This window comes from Sciurus carolinensis, chromosome 12 (assembly GCF_902686445.1).
Source record: "Sciurus carolinensis chromosome 12, mSciCar1.2, whole genome shotgun sequence".
Lineage (NCBI taxonomy): Eukaryota > Metazoa > Chordata > Mammalia > Rodentia > Sciuridae > Sciurus > Sciurus carolinensis.
Genome location: NC_062224.1, coordinates 112,533,639 through 112,552,453, shown reverse-complemented (window position 1 = coordinate 112,552,453; position 18,815 = coordinate 112,533,639). Strand labels below are relative to the sequence as shown.

Genomic DNA, 18,815 nt, shown 5'->3' with positions numbered 1-18,815 from the left:
CCGGTTTTCCTGTTGCACACAGCACCCCCCCCAGCCCGGGGTATGTGCCCAGCTCTTCCAATTAATTTTCATGTAACAGTCTCCAGATGTCCTGGGTTCTTTCCTCAAGAGTCAATCTGAAACATCACTTTGTCTCTCAGAACACCGCTCCCCACTAGGTCTAATATTCCAACAGATTTATTTTCTCCAGATACATTTTTCAGGGTCAAATAGGTGCAGGGCACTGCCTCAGACAGTGGGGAACAAAGCAGACACAAGTGCTGCGCTTGGCACATTGGCGATCGCCCGGCCTGATGTCACACACTGGGCCTGCATTGCACACGGCCCGCACGGCACCCTCCACTAAAGCACCTCAATGTGGCATTGGCTTTGATGGCATTTGCGAAATAAAAGCTCACGTTGGTATAATTATGTTCACATGCATTATCTCATTTTATACTCACAATAACCTTCAACATTATTCACTATTAACCCCAATTTAACCATAAGAAAGTCAAGGGTAAGCGACTTGCCCATATAACTAAGGGGCGACAGTCCTCAGACACAGCCACGTCACTGAGAATAAGCATGCAAGGGTCCAGCACTGCACTGCTTCTCATACAGGACTCACACTGACCTTGGGATCGGTTAAAACCCTGGGGTCTTTTCCATTTTAGCAACTGATGATCCAAGTCACTATTATCCTATTCTTGTGAGGCTGATGTTTTACCGCTACTTAGAAGAATTCTCATTGTGTATATTAAACATTGCTTAGTTGGCTGATCCTTGGCTGAGAAGTCTATTTGACATCAGTCATCTGTCGGGTCTGCTTTGGGTCTTCACAACTCTGACCATCTGTGTTTGTCTCCATCAAAGTTACTGATTAATCTGTAGATCATGAAAAGATAAAAATGAGAAGCCGTGGCCTGGGCTACGCCCTCTCCCAGGCCCACGCACGCGTTCCGCCCGCCCTCCTTCCCCTGGCAGCTGGCCTCCTTTAGGTTGGCGTGTGTCTGTTAGCCTCGCAGTCTCTTTGCTGGGAGTATCGCCTTATCTGGATGAGCTACAGCAAAGCGCCATCTCCTTTACAGAAGAGGTAACAGTCTTACCCTCATGTTTCTTGTGAAGTTTCTCGTAGATAAATTTATCACATCATAATTTGCTATAACAGGTTTTTGCATTCTGCCGCCCATTTCACAGAACCAAATTTAAAATGTTAAATACATGTAACTCTCCAGGCAACCGAACATGCAACACAATGATCCCTTAGTTCTCTTCGCCAGTGGTCTAAGATTTAATTTTCCTAACATGTTTAAAGATATAATGTTTAAAGTATAATAAAATAGAAAGAGGTTTATAGTATATTATTAGAAAAACCAGTGTTTTACGCATAGAACAGAACAAAGTTGAGAGTGCAGTAGTGACTGCCCATTTTAATATCAACAAGTCCTTTTGCAGTGCTAGAAAAAGGCTCCTGGTTTGTATTACTTGAACATATTGACCGAGCCCTCCTATACTCTAGACCCATACCAAGTGCTAAAAATACAGAGGTGCACTGTCCTCACTGTCAAGGGGCTTGTGCCTCAGGAAGGAACACACAAGAAAATCCCTTTCAGAGTGCAGTTTTATAAGGGCTGATACCTGAGAATCACAGACCCTCACTCAGCAGGCAACAGGCTTCCAGGAGGTGTGATGCTTTATGTCTTGACAATAACTAGGGATGGGGCCTGTGAACATGGAGATACAGAGTTCCAGGCAGAGCAGACAGCATATGCAGAAGTACGGAAGCTTGAGAGACCAGGGTACTTAGAGAACACAGAGTCACCGCACAGCTGGTGAGCAGGATGCAGGTGGAGGAGCGGCAGCTTTTGAGGCTCCAGAGATCGAACAGGGTCCGTCAGGAGGAGACTGTGTCCCACATCAACACCTGGGCCAGGAAGTTGAATGAGAAGACTCTGAGGGATCCAGGCCAATGGTACAGGGAGATTCCAGCCTAGTGGCAAGATGGGAGCAGGCAGTGATGCTATGCAGCTCCCCGATTCCCCTCACATCCAAGAAGCTAGGGAGCTCTTCCAAAGCACATGCATCTGGGCACAACTCAGACCAACTCACACCTGGGGTTTTTCAGAGATCCCCAAAACTGGTCCATCAATGCTTTTGGAAACCATAGTTTTGTCTCTAGTAGTCAAAAAAGTAAAAAGTTTCAAACATATTCATGGAGTACAGTAGATAGTTGTAAGATCCATCCAAAAGAGAGAAGAGATAGCAGGATAGAAAGCTTTTAAAGAAAAGCAATTTTACTATTTCCAACTTTGTAGAGTAACTGTCCATGAGAACAAAGTATTGATTGGTAAAGTCCATATGATGATGTCTCACCAAAAAAAGGCTAACGTGTAGGTTTTGTATAATCATCTTCATAACAAGCGAATCTATTTTTGCTTTATAAATTCTCTCCCTTGAGAAACTTACCTGTTCCCCTTGTAATCTTCCTTAGTTTTGACAAGAGTTCTATTTTCAAAAAGCCAAAAATAACTTTAATCCAGTCCATGCTCAAAAGAAGATAAATTCAAAATCAGTGCTACCTGAACTAATTTAGTTTTGAAATACGGTCTTCTGACATTCTGAAAGTTCTGAATGAGGAAAATCTTCATATGATCATTTGTCTCAACTAAATAAACTGCAACAAATTCAACCCATAAATCCAGTGTGCATACATACCATTTTTAGGAAGTGCTTGTATTTGAAGTAAATATGTGCATTCATTTGTCTGTTTTGGAATCTGCATCTCCCTGTCTTTGTCTTGGTTAACCCCAAAACCTCCCTTCTCGTTGAATCTTCACTTCATGTCCCCAAAGTCCTAATGCATTTTAATTCAATAGAATAATAAGCTCAGATACAAACCATGAGCTGTTTGCATCTCATCCCTAAGTCCAAACTCAGGGCTGGGCAGGATAAACACTTGATGTGTATCTGTTTAGGAAGTCAATATTAATCATCTTCCCTTTCCCCTGGGAAAACAATACCATTTTACCTAGGTTTATCCAAACAAATGTACTTCAGTCAACTAAATGTAAGAAAAAATAACATTCTTTAAAATTATTTTTTTTATTCTGTTTTGTTTTTTGCAGTGCTGGGGTTAGGGTCCAGGGCTTCATACATGCTAGGAAGTGCTTTTACCATTTTACTACACCCCCAGTCCAACAAAGATTCTTTTTTAAACTATTATCTATCAATGAACATGATCATAAAGATTAACACTTGATCTTCAGGTAAGAATCCTAACGTGATCATCATTTGCTGATGAACTGCGTAGGCACAACCCTAGAGGAGACCTTGCCCTGGCTTAAGGCCGTGGGCTCAGGCACCAGAACCAGATCTCACCTCTCAAATTTCCCTTAAAATTGGCCTGACAGAAAATTCAACCACATTAAAGCAAATTTATTGAAAGTTTAAAACAAACAACTAATATCCTGGCTATATAGCTGAACAGTCTCAGTTTGACTGATTTTAATCTATGGTTGCTTTTAAAGTTTACTCCAGTAGTATGTAATAATAGCAAAAGAGGTAAACATTGACTCAGGACATGTCTTGAGCCAGGCATTGTGGCAAGTGCTTCACTGTGCTAGAGTTATCAGTGAGTCCCACTCCACGGGGAACAATGAGGAGACTGGCTTATGTTACTTGTCCATGATCACCAAACCTTTAGAGGTGGTGGAACTGGGGTATCAGTCCAGTCAGTCTGATTCAGAAAGTCACTCTGATTATGTTACCCACAAAATTATCTGGTCTTAAAAATTGTCTTTTTTTTTTTTTTTTTTTCTTAATGAAATATTTCCCATTTTGAGCACTTGGTTGGATAAGAAGCTCAGACACTCAGTCCTGCCAAGGACATTGTGTTCAGTCAAACACCAGTTTGTCTTTAGCATTATGCAATTTGAAGCCAGTGTTTGAAAATAAAAATACCATTGGTTATTAATCCAGTTTAGCTCATTATATCCCTGCGTCAGAAGCCCCTCCATACTCTATTGTAACCCCCTTAGGATTCCAATACTTCCATACAGTTAGCAATAACACCACTGTCAACTCTGACCTCCCAGGAAGCTGGCCTACCCACCTCTGACTCGCTTCATCATGACAAATCATGCAATCATGACAAATGCATCTCCAAGTTTTGATTCTGTCAAGGAAAGTTAACACATACTCTTAAAAACAGACCTGTGGTAAGTAGGAGGAATGAAATGGATGGTCAGTGAGTGAATGAGAAGACAGAGAAAGGAAAGAGGGCAGAAGACATTTATGAACAACCTATATTTAGCAAGGATTCTACATCATTTTAGCTTTGGACCCACATTGGCACCAATACCCCTGAAATTAGGACTCATGAAGTTCAGGACAGACAGGTTTTCACTTAGGAGACGAGATCCTGTAAGTTTACTCTTTTTGAACTCTTTGAGATCTAGTTTAATCTCTGAACAGAAAATTTTAGGAAGTTCAGGTGTGTGACAGTGAGTGCCTGTGCCAGTTATTTGTGCCAGTCAGGGCAGCCACCCTGGTGGACTTCGGTGCTGCAGTGTGCTGTGAGCCATGACTGATGGCTGTCTGAAGCCTCTGGCTTCCTCACTAAGGATGGCCGCCACTGCTGTGCACTGCTGTGCACCATCCCTGTGCATGGAAGAGGGGGCTGGAACTCAGGGCACTCACGGGCCCAGGCTCACACAGTCTGAAGGATGTGGATTCAAACTCACATCCAACTCTAAGAACCAATGCCCTTCTGCTAGTCCAGACTAACCACCTCCTAAAGATTGGGCAGGAAAGGAATGTTTTGTGTGAACAATGATGAGAAAGAACACGTGCAACTGATACAGCATGGGGCTGCATTAGAGGCAAATTTGCTTTCCTCTTTCACACGCTGTGGGAGACCCTGTGGGACCGTCTCAGGAAGTCCGTCACTTCTTCCAGTTAATGCATCCCACAGGCTTTCCATGTCTTCAGACCCACCTTATGGCTGGACTAAAGCAGCAAGTGCTCTGGCTCTGCATTTTGCCTCAGTCTGTGCCTTTGCAGACCCTCTTCTTGGGTAGCGTCATTTAAATTTCCCGATAAAGGCTCTTTGACCAGGTGCTGATCTCACGGACTTTGACTCACCATACTCGGTGCTTTTCAGGATTCCCCAGGCAGGGCATTCTGCAGAGCACCGCTTAGAGATCACAGACCCGACTGAGGCATGGCTGCTTCAGGCTTTGCCAAAGCACTCTGCTAACATTAGAACTCGGGGTGAAGGTCGGATCGGTGTCAGCGCTGTCCCCTGAATCACTGGAGGAAGGATGAGTTGCCTGAAGCACAAAGTGAAGACGGGCAGAGTCAAATCAAGATGTGAAAACTCCCCACTCCCAAATGTGCTCACTTTACTTTAAATTCTCTGCCTTGTTTGCTGTCCAATGTCCCAGCATCTATTGGTTCCTAAAGAGGTAAAGGCTGGGTGAAGTCCCTCTAGAGCAAATTTAGAAATTAACTGGTTCCCAGAAACTGACATTAAATAGGTAGAGAGCCGGGACACTAAATATCCTGCATTGTGCCAAAAGAATGGTCCCCGCCACACCCACCCAGCAGCACCCCATTCAGCAACGCTGCAGCAGCACACGGGCCCCAGCATGGGGAATGGTAGCCCAGAGGCCCTGCACCTCGCCACCCAGGCATTCTGATCCTGCTGCCACAAGGAAAGAGTCCCGTGGCGCAGGGGAGCGAGGAAAGTGGGAAACCAGGGATTGCTCCAGCACGTGGTCACCCCTAATTATTTTACTCCATCCTCCAGGAAAATGTGGAAGATGGCCGAGCAAGTATCTACCGATCTGTCATCACCAACACCAGCAAGGAAATGTCCTGTTTCAGTGACTTTCCAATGCCTGAAGATTTCCCAAACTTCCTACACAATTCCAAACTTCTGGAATATTTCAGAATTTTTGCCAAAAAGTTTGATCTTCTAAAATACATTCAGTTCCAGGTACTGTATTTTGGGGGAAAATGGGTTTCTCTACATTAGTTCAGATCACCTCTAAATAGAAAAGTTACCCTGATGCTAGAAGAAATTGCGAGTAAACCATCCCACTCCGACTCTTCGTTAAAGGTCAGAGCATGATACCAAACCCTCAAAATAGTGTCGTTGCCCTGATTTTGTAGATTGTATACATTAACAGAAGAAGAAAAACAACTGTTAAGATTAAACATTTGAATGATGATAATATTGATGATAAAACTGCATTTAAACTAATATCCATTACCTTTAAATGTTCCTAGCTTCATTTCCCTTGAAAGGATATATGAAAAAAATCAGATCACTTTTTTTTTCAACTCCTCTCTAATGGGATTTCTTCATTTGTGTGAAATAAACTTGCTAATCTCCACTTTTCTCAGAAGCCTGTAGGAACTATTCCTACTAATTTCATTTCTCCTAGACACAACCTCTAGCAACATATTGATGGCAGATTTTTTTTTTTTTTTTTTTTTTTTTTTGGTACTGGGAACTGAACTCAGGGGCACTCGACCACTGAGCCACATCCCAGTCCTAATTTGTATTTTATTTAGAGACGATCTCACTGAGTTGCTCAGTGCCTCACTTTTGCTGAGGGTGGTTTTGAACTCTCGATCCACATGCCTCAGCCTACCAACCCTCTGGGATTACAGGCGTGCACTACTGCACCAGCATCATATTGAAATACATTTGAAGTCACCTTTTCCTATGTTTTCTCGAAAACAAATAATCACAACAATAACAAAAATGCAATATTGTCATTCAACACACATTCAACACAATATTGTCATTCAACACACATTGCTATCAATAACATATACTCTGAGAATTAGTAACTATATAGAAAATGAATTTTAAATGATCAAAAATGAATTTTAGATTACATTTCTGGATAACCGTGAGGCATATTTGTTTTGAGACATCTCATTTTCTTAGTAATTCTACTTTTACATGTCCCAGGCTTGTATCATATTAGTTTATAATTTGATGGAAGTCTATATTTGTAAACACTGTTCAATGTGCAGTTTTACCTAATTCAGTTTTATCTCAATTCCTGGTTCTTTTATCTTATGACAGAGTCTTTATATCAGAAGCTTTACAGTAGGTTTGTCCAGCTAGCTATCAATCTACATAACAAATTTATCACCCTCTTATAAAATGTACTTTATATTATCTGTCCTTCTAAAGATCATGGTGAAGTTACAAGGGAGCTGTTTCTCCCGCTTATCATGTTACTGCTGCCATTGTTTTCTGGAGGGTGGAGATTTCTGTTGGTTGGTCTCATTGCTGACCTGTCACTGTTAGGACTAAACTCAAGAAGCGATAGATAACACAGTTCAGAGGTAGTGAAACAAATGCTACATGAAAAACATCTTGCCCTTCCTTGATGCTTATTCACGTTCTAGTCTATGCTGCATCAAAAATTAATAATGTGAATGTCACCTCAATAAAGAAAAAAAAGGTGGTACACACCTGTCATCCCAGCAACTGGAGGCGAAAGCAGGAGGATTACAAGTTTCAAGCCAGTCTCAGGAAATTAGTTAGATCTGGTCTCAAAATTAAAAAAAAAAAAAAAAAACCGCAAGGGTTGGGGATGTAACTCAGTGGTAAAGCGGCCCTGGTACCCAAAATCTAAAAAATTAAAATTAAAGAAATAGAAGTAGGTTAACCGTGAACAGCCCACTGCTGAGCCACAGCCTTCTCAAGTTCACTGTGCAGGTGAACCACACAGAGAGCCCGTCAAAGTGGGGACTCTGGTGAAACAGGCCCCCAGTGACATCTTGGATTCTGCATGTCCTCCATGCTCCTGGGCCACCTGAAGGTCCTAGTCCTTAGATCACACCTGGAGTAGCAAGGATTTGCAGGGCTTTTGTTAATGGGCCGCTCTGAGCTACGCATCTGAAAGCTTCACTCAGCGGCAAACTACCCACATGTGGTAAAGCTCTTCCACAAGTTTTCCATCCGTATCCCCTGCCCATCTTTAAATTGAGACAGCTTTAAAAGTCACTGACCCAGTATTTTGGAAAATATCTGAAATTTTTTTTAAACAATATTGTGGTAATCAACCTAAGGAAAGGTTTGTTTTGATTCATGGTTGCAGAAGTCTCAACGGTCCCTTGACCCGCTGCCTTTGGGCCTGTGGCAAGGCAGTAGTTGTGGAAGGCAACATGTGGTGGAGCAAAGCTACTGATGTCAAGGCATATGGGGGACAAAGACAAGAAGGGACTGAGTCTCAGTGTCCCCTTGCGGGGGCACACCCACCGTGTCCAAACTTCCTCCTGCTAGGCCCCACCTTCTAAAGGCTCCACCACTTCCCAGTAGGGCCGTGAGCTGGAGACCAGGCCCTTAATGCAAGGGCCTCTGGGACACTTATGGAGCCACCGCATGTATGTAGGAGACTCAAATACTTGCAAACAAGAGTTAAAGCGTGCCATTTGTCTAGAAGTGTGGCAAGCTTTGCTTCCATTTGTTTCTTAATTGTTTCTGGCATGAAACACTTACGAACACTTTTTTAAACTACTAGGCTTGCAGGCAGTGGGCTTACTAAAAAGAATTAGTGAACCAATAAATTATCTCATGCAGATGAGATCTTGAACTGCACAGCGAGCACGTCATGCTCTGAAATCTAATGAACTATAACAAGTAGCCCTCGAAGGAGGCTGACAACATGAGGCTCTCTGCAGAGTGCTCTACGTGAAATCTCTCTGCTCAGGCGGAGCCCGCAGGCGGGGGCGCAATGCTTCTTGACAAGGGCTCACTGTGACACTTGAGTGGCATGAGCAGACCTTTCCTTCCTTCTCTTTTCTCACTCAAGTCCTCAGCATGTGGCACCCTCAGCACAGGGGCCCCACTGCTGCCGGGCCTTGTGCAGAGAGCAGCACATCCCGGTGCTGCCTGTCAGAGGTGGGGGCACGCTCAGCAGTCCTCGCCTAGGGGCCTGCGGGGAGGGGTCTGCAGGGGGCTTGGAAGAGAGCTACCTGGGTTATCCATCACGCCTGCCCGTCCCCACTCCCAGGCCCCTGGGGAAGGCCCCGTCATGCCGAGCAATTCTCAAATGACGCCTCCTCTGTTTGTTCAAGACGACTGTCCTCAAGGTGAAAAGGCGCCCAGACTTCTCGTCCTCCGGCCAATGGGAGGTTGTCACCCAGAGCGCAGGCAAGGAGCAAAGCGCCGTCTTTGACGCAGTTATGGTTTGCAGTGGTCATCACATCCTGCCTCACATCCCCCTGCAGTCCTTTCCAGGTGAGGCCCCAGGATTCTCAGTGGGGGGAGCAGGTGTCCAGGAACTTCATAGGCAGTTCGGTAACAGGCCAGGTTTGCTGCCAGGAGTCACGGAAGGATTAGGATGGAGCTGGAAAGATCAAACACCATCGCTGTGTCAACCTCATTGGGTCTTCATCACACTAACGTCTTTTAAAGTCACAAGGCTTCCCAGAATTCCAGAGAATTCTCACACAGACTGGCTCTCTGCTAGAGAGGCCCTGTTAGCCCTGTGCCTACTGTGGCCTTGGTCTGCCCTCCCTAATGCACGTGGGCTTGCTGTATCTCTGGAGCCCCAGCCACAGAGCTGTGCCCACAGTCAGCATCTGCACGCTGCGTTTGGGCTTATTTTAGTTTTTATTTGCATTTGCAAAATCAGATTAATAAATGTTCTAATTGTTATACAATCAAAATAATTACATTTCATGACATATTTAAAAGCTATTTAAAGGAATATCTGTAGTGCGGGTGTCCTGGGAGAGGCCCCAATCAATAATGGGCAGTCAGAAGCCAGCACCTCATTGCTCTGTTCATCAAAACCACTTTTTGTCTGATAAATATGTGTGCTGTGGCCTCTTGTTTCAGTCGGTCTATGGCTCTGTACCAGAAGCAAGGTACCTTTCTTCTTTCCACTTTGCGTTTGCCAATTGACTTGCGGTTGTAACTCCCATAAGGGGACAAAGAAGGACGAATGGCTGACCCTGGGAAGGCGAAGCCGACAACGCAGTTTCACTGAAATGAGCTTGACCTACTTGCACCCTTGGACGTTCACAGCCTTCTCTCCTCTCCCCCGAAGGTATCGAGAAGTTCAAAGGCCAGTATTTCCACAGCCGGCAATACAAGCGCCCAGCTGGATTTGAGGGGAAACGCATCCTGGTGATTGGAATAGGAAACTCGGCCTCGGACATTGCCGTGGAGCTGAGCAAGGAGGCTGCGCAGGTGTGACACTCTGCAGACCCGGCGCCTTGGGGAGACCAGGGAGGAGAGGCACCGCACACTCCAGCGGCACAATGAAAGTCATTGCTCGCTCATTGCTTGGTTGTCCAGTGTGCTATCAGAAAATCTAGATGACCAGAAGCCAGAGTTGGCCTCCTAGCCCTGCCCCTAGCCAGCCATGCACCCTAGAGTGGGTGGTTTCACTTCCGGTTGTGGTTCCCTCATTCTTAAAATGGGAAGTTTCAACTAGATGATTTTCAGCATAAGAAGCCTAGTTTCTCCCAAGGGAGAAACTTTCTCACTGAGAAACTGACCTGTTCATATTTTGGGGTGTGCCTTTTAGAAATTCAGGGGTTATGTGATCCATATTAGAAATACAAATGATCCTCAGTTACCCAAATACCATGAAAGATTAACTCGATAGCCAGCCTCCTGCCCAGGGTCAGAGCTGCTTGGGTGCTCTCCAAACTTCCACGCAGGAAGGAAGGACACCAGCCGACCACCAGTCAAACGTTACAAGATGTGGATAGTGTCAACAGAGATGGCAGGAGTGGCAGAGAATAAATCCCTTCTAGAAGGACAGACCCAAGCAAAGACAGAGGAACAGCTAAGGGTTCTCTCCCCAGGGTCCCCTCTGGACCGGCCTGAGCAGGAGCCGTCACTCAACACTGGGCCGCCCTGCTGCAGTCTGGCTGCACAGGGTTTGCCATGGCCTTGACTTTCTGCCCTATAAAACTTTCTCATCCTGAGTCTTACACATTCAACACTTTAGAAGCCCAGTAGCAAAGGTGATCGATACACATGGCGTTTCCCCAGCAGGTTAATGAAGGGGTTACGATGGAACCTTTCAGAGTCACCCCTCAGTCAGAGTTGGTCAGTGCCCACCTGGGGACACAGCAGGTTGCTAAAACCAGAAAATCACCTACTAGACCTAAGTCCTCACCTTTCACTTTCCAAAGCCTCGAGAACAAATGTGAAGGCAGGAAATCTAAGGCACAAGCAGAGCAGGGGAATAGGGGCCCCCTGCCCATCTTCCTCATGCTGGGGACGCCTCTACGGCAGGAAGAAGGGCATATGTCGCAGCGAGGTGAACGCAGCTGAGCTGACTCAGCCATTGACCAAGTGAAGAGCACCCTTGACCGCTGCAGGTCGCCAGGCCAGGGGCTTGCACTCAGGACAGATGCTCTGAAGATATCAAGTCTTGGGTAGAGCCGAGTCTTCACATGGGTCATGCCATGTACAAAGCCTGCTGTGATGCCAGATTCAATGCTACAAAACCACCTTGGCCACATATGTGAGCTTTACAACTCAATCGTCTTTCCCACAGTCTCTTCAATATTGATTAATCTCATAACTCTATAGTTAGAAAACCTCTATTCAGAATAATGTATTCTCAAATCTTCTGCGAGAAAACTTATTAGAGATTTTACATGAGCTGTGAACAAAATAGACAGAACTAGAAGCATCCGCAGGGCTTAAAAGTACAGCTGAATAACAAAACTCCTCTGTGAGCCCTGATCTGTTGAAAGAAGGTCCTGTTTCCAGGATTCGGTCTCACTGCAGAGTCCAGGAGCACCACTCAGGACACCATGGAAGGGTGCTGGGTCATCCACACGCTCCCTCCAAACACCAGAGCTCTGCCCTCATCCTGAAGCATGTCTCATAGAAAGCCGCCGAGCCTAGACCCTAAATACCTCGTGCTCCAGGACTGGCAGGGCCAGCCAGCTCCAGCTGCCGGCTGTAGGCAGGATCACAGCAGAAAGGAACAAAGAGAAGAGGCAGGACATCTGGTATGACACAGGAATCCGCCCCAAGGAGTGGAGATACGGAAGGACTGGGTCTAGAACCTCATTAGGGTACTGCCAAGTCAGCCTAAAAGCAAGAACAGCAACATACTGGGCCAGAAACCTACGACCACACACACCAACAGCACAACAGCCCAACGATGGAGGCCCTTTGCCACAAAATGTGTCTCCACATTCTAGCTCAATCCAGATGTAACTCACTGTACGAAACCAGCTCCTCCAGCCTGAATCTACAAAATAGTAACAGCCAGCAGTCTTCTGGCTTGCCGGATAGTACTTTACAGGTAGCACCCCATTAATCTGAATGCCGGCATTACCCCCATGTTATAGAGAGAGACACCAAGGCATAGGGAGGCAACACAGCTAAGTAAGCAGTGGGTCTGGGATTCAGATCCAGGCAGTCTGGATCCAGAGTTCATGATCTAACTTCTTAAGTGAGTCATTGACCAAGGACAGCCTTAAACAATAGAACCCAAAATGACAAGTGAAAATCTGAGAAGCAGTTTAAATGCACATTTGGAGATGGGGAGAGTAACCATCAATAAGGAAAACCCATATATTTGAAAAGAGATTTAAGTGCACGTTTTGAAAACCAGGGCAATCTTAGTATGCAAGGTAAGGAATACAGCTGAAAGGGACCCAGGTGTGTACTTGAAGAGGCCCGCAACATCAGTTTTTTAACATCCAGAGTTTTTAACTTTTAAAACACATGACCAAGTTCTTTCCAGCACAGAACGCCGTTTCCCTCCTGACACTCCCTCCAGGGTGTGCAGATCACACATTTTGCTGTGTAGTCATCAGGCCATAGTCACACATTTCCAAGGATTGTAACCATTCACCTGCACCCGGAAAGAAATGGTGGGGAGGGACAAGTTGAGTGGATCAACCACAAGCTGAAAACCACGACCGTAGACATGGCAGAGATGGTGGATCCAACACAGTCCTCGGAAGGTATTTAAGCCACTGGGACCCCCTTTGATGATAAAGTTGACAAACAGTGAAAAGTAGGAGGAGTTCACTTGGTGGGCAAGGTACCCTCACAATAGACTCAGTCTTCACAAAAGGACCCCAAACATGTTAGAGCACCTACCCAGTTTTCTCCTGGGGTACAGCCTTCTGACTTAAACTGCACTCCTTTTCTTTCCCAGGTATTTATCAGCACCAGAAAAGGCTCCTGGGTCATGAGCCGAATCTCAGAAGAAGGCTATCCTTGGGACATGGTGTTCCACACCCGGTTCAGCTCCATGCTCAGGAATGTTCTGCCACGAACCATTGTCAAGTGGATGATGGAGCAACAGATGAATCGGTGGTTCAACCATGAAAATTACGGTCTGCAGCCTCAGAACAAGTAGAGTTATTTTCCTTTTTTTATGATTATACTCATTAGTAAGTCAGGGTGTCTGAAGGTGCCCCTCTTTACAAAGATCCATGTTGCTCACCAGGTAATTTGAGCCATAACTAGCAGGATGTGTAGCATACAGGTTCTGCAGTTTGAACTCCAAATTTGTTCTGTATGTCTTAAAAAATATATTTCAGAAGATGATATAGACATGTCAGAAGCTGCTCCAGAAAGCAGAATTAGCACTGATGGAAAGAACTTTCTAGCACCCAAGTTATCTGCACTAGAGAGGGTTACTTCAAGAGAACCCCAACCTTTTTTCCAAGGGACGTGGTGGGAAGCCTGGAGCTCCCCACCCGATAGCCTGCTGGGTCAATGTGGTGCGCCTCGAGGGCTCTCCCACGGGCAGCTCTGGAGAGCATATTCCTTTCTCTGTGCCAAGGCAAATATTGGTTGATCTCAGAATTATACATCATTGATATCGTAAGCACGAGCAAACATTGTGGATGTTTATTTTTCTTTAGTGGATAACAGACTCCTTCCATTTAAAAAAATAAAATAAAACAGATCTTTAGAACCTTAACGAACACCAGGCAACTGCTGTACTCTGAGATCTGACACATGTGCATGTGTCATCTAACTTAAAAAAAAGAAAGAAAAGAAAATGGTTCTCAAATCTACAAAAAGGAAAAAAAATAGAACTGCAGAAACAATTCTCTCCACCATCCGTGCTGCCACAAATAGAGTCCACAGCTACTGGGGATCAACCGATACCACGGAACCTGTTTTACAAGCTAATGTTCACACTAATCCCACGGTAGGTTTCATTGCTAATTAAATGAAATCTCCTCTTCCTTACTTCTAATCAGGTCGGAGTTAAATGAAACAGCAAAATAAAGCTGGATAACAAAAAAGTCGGAAGCACCAATTGGGTAATAGTCGCCTGCCCTCCCAGGGATTAGCCTCAGTGCTGGCGTTTTCTCTCAGCCCTGGGGGGTGCTTTCTTCTTGGAAATGTCTTTTACTCACATCACCTACATGTTTTCTTTTATTTATTGAAGCCAAGGATTTGGGGCATGAGAATAAAGTCAGATAACACAGGCTGAGGCAGGCCAACTAGTCAAGTTAGAGTCACAATACCTGAGAAACCCCTTTGTTTTCAGAGCTACCACCAAAAAATGCCAAGAGGGTCCAAGATTCCTCAGTGAAAGGGCCTCCTGAGTGTTTCTCTCTGTGTCCCAGATACCTCCTGAAGGAACCTGTCCTGAACGACGACCTCCCAAGCCGTCTACTCTGCGGAGCGATCAAGGTGAAACCCAGGGTGACGGGGCTCACAGAAACCTCGGCCATGTTTGAGGATGAGACAGTGGAGGAGGACATCGATGTCATCGTCTTTGCAACAGGATACACCTTCGCTTTTCCTTTCCTTGAAGAGTCGCTTGTCGAGGTGGAGGATATCGGGGTCTCGCTGTATAAATACATGTTCCCCCCGCAGCTGGAGAAGGCCACCCTTGCGTGCATCGGTCTCATCCAGCCCCTGGGGTCCATTTTCCCAACCGTCGAACTCCAGGCACGGTGGGCGACCCGAGTGTTCAAAGGTGAGTGGGCAGCCTGACCTACCTCCCTGCAGGGGTACTGGACGGCAAGGTTCTCCCGGGCAGGGGCGGCTCTCACCCTCCTCGGGCGCCCATTCCCCTGCCTCCAGGGTCAACTCTAACAAAAACCTCACTGAACACCTGGGCTGGGACTGGGGGCACAGAGAGAAACCTACACAAATCATTTTAACATAGACGACAAATGCTTCGGTAGAGGAACACACCAGAGCTGGGAGGACACAGGTTCCCAGGGGTGTGGGACAAGGGGAGGCACATGGCTATGGAAGACGTCCTGGGGGCCTACAATTCTAGGGCAGAAAAGGAGTCACCTGAGAAAGCCAAAGGCTCTGTGCCCGCGAGCTGCAGGCGCCTTGGCATTCCCAGAGCACAGTGGGCGAGGTGGAGAGGGCTGAGATGACCGTGGAGAGACAAAGGGGACAGGAAGCAAACTGCACCATGCTGGGGCTCCTGGGTCACAAGGAGTAAGTGGGTTCTTCCCAGATCTGGCTGCACATGAGACCCTCTGGTGGACCCTTCAGGACCCTTACTGAGGAAGCTCGGCCTGTGGACCTAGAATCTGTGTCTTAGGAAGCTCTTGAGCCAGAGACGCCAGCGAAGAGGTGTAGGCAAAGAACAGGCACTGAAGGTAGATTATTCCAGCAGTGGTGTGGAGTAGAGAAAGGAAAGGGGGAAGGAATGGGGCCTCCGAGCCCAGCAAGGACACTGCAGTCCTCCCTGCTGAAGTCCGCTGTGCCAGAGCCAGAGCACCACGCTGCGCAGAGGATGGAAACCTGGGAACTCACGAAGGGTGAAACCAGCAGAATGAAGGGTTGGTTCATTGGGGGAAGAGAGAGGAACTGAGGCTGGCTTGCAGAAGCCAGCACTGGAAGCTGGGTGGACAGGGTGCTGGGGACAGACGGGCAAGCGGAAGGAGACGCAAGTCTGAACAGGAGGGCGTCGAGGACCAGCTCGGTTTTGACTTCCTGAACCTAAGTGTGAGATGGCTGGCCACATGCAGGGACTGGACCACTTTGCAATACCCATGAAGCTCAGGGGACACCTGTGGACAGGTTGGAATCCCAAACACATGACCGGAGTCCCGCCCTGACCTACCTTCCCTGCCCACTGCCCTTCGTTCGGTGGGGCCGCTCTCATCTCTCCGCCAGCCTGGCTTTAATGCCATTTCCTGGTCTCTCAAACTGTAGGCTCACCTCCCGTGAGCCCATTTCCCCAAAAGCAGCAGCCAGATGGATCCTTCCAAAAGGCAAGGCTGACGTGGTCCCGCCACGCAGCAAACTCCCCAGTGTCCTCTCACCCCCAGAAGAGAGCGCACGCCCCTGGGCCCCCGGGCCAGGCTCCTGGGACAGGCCTACCCTCCATGGCTTCTCGTAGCACTGTCCCCTCTTGGTTCACGCTTCGGATTGTGCCCCTCGAGCAGCGTCACACAGAACGTCACAGCAGCTTCATCCCTGAGTCCAGCAGCACAGCAGCCCTGTCTGGTCTGACTTGGTGAAATGGCCTGAAGCTAACTCATGAGCCAACCGCTAGATAAAGCAATGATGCTGCGTTGTGCCCAAACTCAAACCCACCTTTTATTTTCTAGGCTTGTGCAGCTTGCCCTCACAGAAGGCCATGATGGAGGACATTGTCAAAAGGAATGAAAAAAGAATCGACCTGTAAGCATGTTTTTGAAAAAAAATGTTTACCTAGACCACTGTTTCTCAAGGTATGGTGTCTGACTACCCTCAAAACCACCTAGCTGTCTGATAAAAGTGCATATTGCTGGGCTGCAACCCAGTCCAACCAAATCAGAAGCTCTGTGGAAAAGACTGGAAATTTGCAATTTTATGTTCTTTCTAGATTATTGGACATACTAGTTTAAGAACCACTTCCTTAGAAATTTTGCCAAATCAGAATCATTTTCTTTGGCATGTTTATATGATGAACATGTGAGATCCCATATCTTCTCAGGCCACCCATATCCCAGATAGGGAGGGAACAGGATGGGGTGGTGACAACAGCCTGAAGATCTCCTGAAAGTTAGCTGGGGTACCGATCAAAATAAACCAGGAAGTGATTCGGGTGTGACAGTCAAGGGTTAGTCACTTTTGTTGAGGTGGAATGGGATTCAACAGTGATAGAGCTTCCTGGGAAAGTTGTCTCAGGGGCCGTACCTCTGATTTAAGGGGTCATCTCCTTACCTAACAATTATTGAGCGTCTATGACACGCCAGTCAGACTTCCAGGTACGTTAGTAACTTAACAAGCAAGCAGTGAGTGTCTTGGCTTTTGCACATGTCATCTCATGACTCTGCAGAAACCCTGACCAGTACATCCTGACCTGGAGAATGGCAGCTGCCCAATAAACCCTAAATGAGGGTCACGGTCACTCTGTCACCTTCCCAGAGTCCCCAAGGATTCATGGCTGCTTAGTTATGGCCTACTCTCGTTCCGAGCTGTAGGTTTCCTGCTGGGATAAACTCACTTTCTACCAGTGATTCATCCAAAACCCATTCATTCGTCCACTCATTCCTTCCTTCTTTCAACAGCTAGCGAACACATATTCTTACATGACCTAGAACAATCTGTGAATCTGTCCTTTTCACTGTCTTCATTAAGGTTTGGAACAAGCCAGAGCCAGATACTGCAGACCAATTACATCGACTACCTGGACGAGCTCGCCTCGGATATAGGCGCGAAGCCAGACTTGGTCTCCCTTTTGTTCCAAGACCCCAAGCTGGCTGTGAAACTCTACTTTGGGCCCTGCAACTCCTATCAGTACCGCCTGGCTGGGCCTGGGCAGTGGGAAGGAGCCAGGAGGGCCATCCTCACCCAGAAGCAAAGGATCCTGAAGCCTCTGAAGACCCGGTCTCTGAAGGCGGCGTCTGCTCTCCCCGCTCCCCTGCTGCTGACCCTGCTGGGGCTTCTGGCCATCCTCATGGCCCTTTTCTTCCAAATTCAGTAGTTCTGATCTATCAGCAAAACACTTCAGCTCTAGCTTCTTGTCAGTCAGTGCCTCTTAAAGAAAACCAAAACTAAGAGAAAAATATTATTTAGATTTAGAGTTAGGAGGAATAAGTTAGCAGGGGAACTGTGGGGAAGGAGGAGAATTAGGTCCATACATAAAACCAAGGTCATGGCAGGAAATCTCCTTGCCAGCCCACCCTCTCCTCAAGTTCACCAGGCTCCAAAGAGTACAATTTAAAAACGCTGTTCCCCAAGTAGATAGAGCTGCTAGCCTTGGTGAGGTCTGAGTTATGTGGAGCAGTGTAGAAATTACACAGGCTGCAAAGCAGCTCCCTGGCTTGAATAACTGAACGACGGAAACCGTGGTCAACATTCACGACTCCCGCAGAGACACGTGACGGTGTTCCTGCATGGGCCCAGTTTGGTACAAGAGTTCTCAGATGCTAGGTCAGGCTCCATTTGCTTGGTGCAGAAATCACTCAAAAATACGTGGGGCAAAAATAAGAGGACAGACAGAAAAGCACACAATGCTCAGAGAGACTGTTGAGCTTCAAATTAAAAGCTAACCAAATGGCCCCATCCCCTGTATCTGACAGCAAAACAGCTATGAAAATAAAAATAAGCTTGCCTTAACAGCTAGCTAAAAGTACTCATCATAGACCAGAAATTGCACTGTGTGCACTGCGTATATATTGTTTTATTTAATTCTCACAACAATTCTGAGATGGGGAAAGCTATGCTACCCCATTTTACAGATGATGAAACTAAGACTCAGAGCAGTTGTATAACCTGCCCAAGACCACACAGCTCAAATCGCAGCCCAGGTTTGTTGGACTTTGAACTGAAGGTCCTGATCTCAGCCTACAATGTATTTATTAACAAAAACCTAATAAAGGACTTACCAATA

The 18,815-nt window shown here is 46.5% G+C and overlaps 1 protein-coding gene and 1 long non-coding RNA gene across 2 annotated transcripts in view; one reads left to right on the top strand and one right to left on the bottom strand.

Moving 5' to 3' along the window:
- LOC124961644 (uncharacterized) overlaps nt 1-7,527 on the bottom strand; it is a 22,015-nt gene extending 14,488 nt beyond the window's left edge. The window contains exons 1-2 of the long non-coding RNA XR_007104316.1: nt 7,481-7,527; nt 617-5,312 (exon numbers count right to left, since the gene is read on the bottom strand). This is a non-coding gene — a long non-coding RNA (uncharacterized LOC124961644). The remainder of the gene's footprint in view (nt 1-616; nt 5,313-7,480) is intronic.
- The window catches only part of Fmo2 (flavin containing dimethylaniline monoxygenase 2), a 21,860-nt gene extending 3,045 nt beyond the window's left edge, over nt 1-18,815 (top strand). Inside the window, exons 3-9 of the mRNA XM_047520489.1 lie at nt 5,792-5,980; nt 9,088-9,250; nt 10,065-10,207; nt 13,158-13,357; nt 14,590-14,945; nt 16,546-16,618; nt 17,561-18,815. Of these exons, the coding sequence (XP_047376445.1) occupies nt 5,792-5,980; nt 9,088-9,250; nt 10,065-10,207; nt 13,158-13,357; nt 14,590-14,945; nt 16,546-16,618; nt 17,561-17,906 (1,470 nt within the window). The 3' untranslated portion in view covers nt 17,907-18,815. The remainder of the gene's footprint in view (nt 1-5,791; nt 5,981-9,087; nt 9,251-10,064; nt 10,208-13,157; nt 13,358-14,589; nt 14,946-16,545; nt 16,619-17,560) is intronic.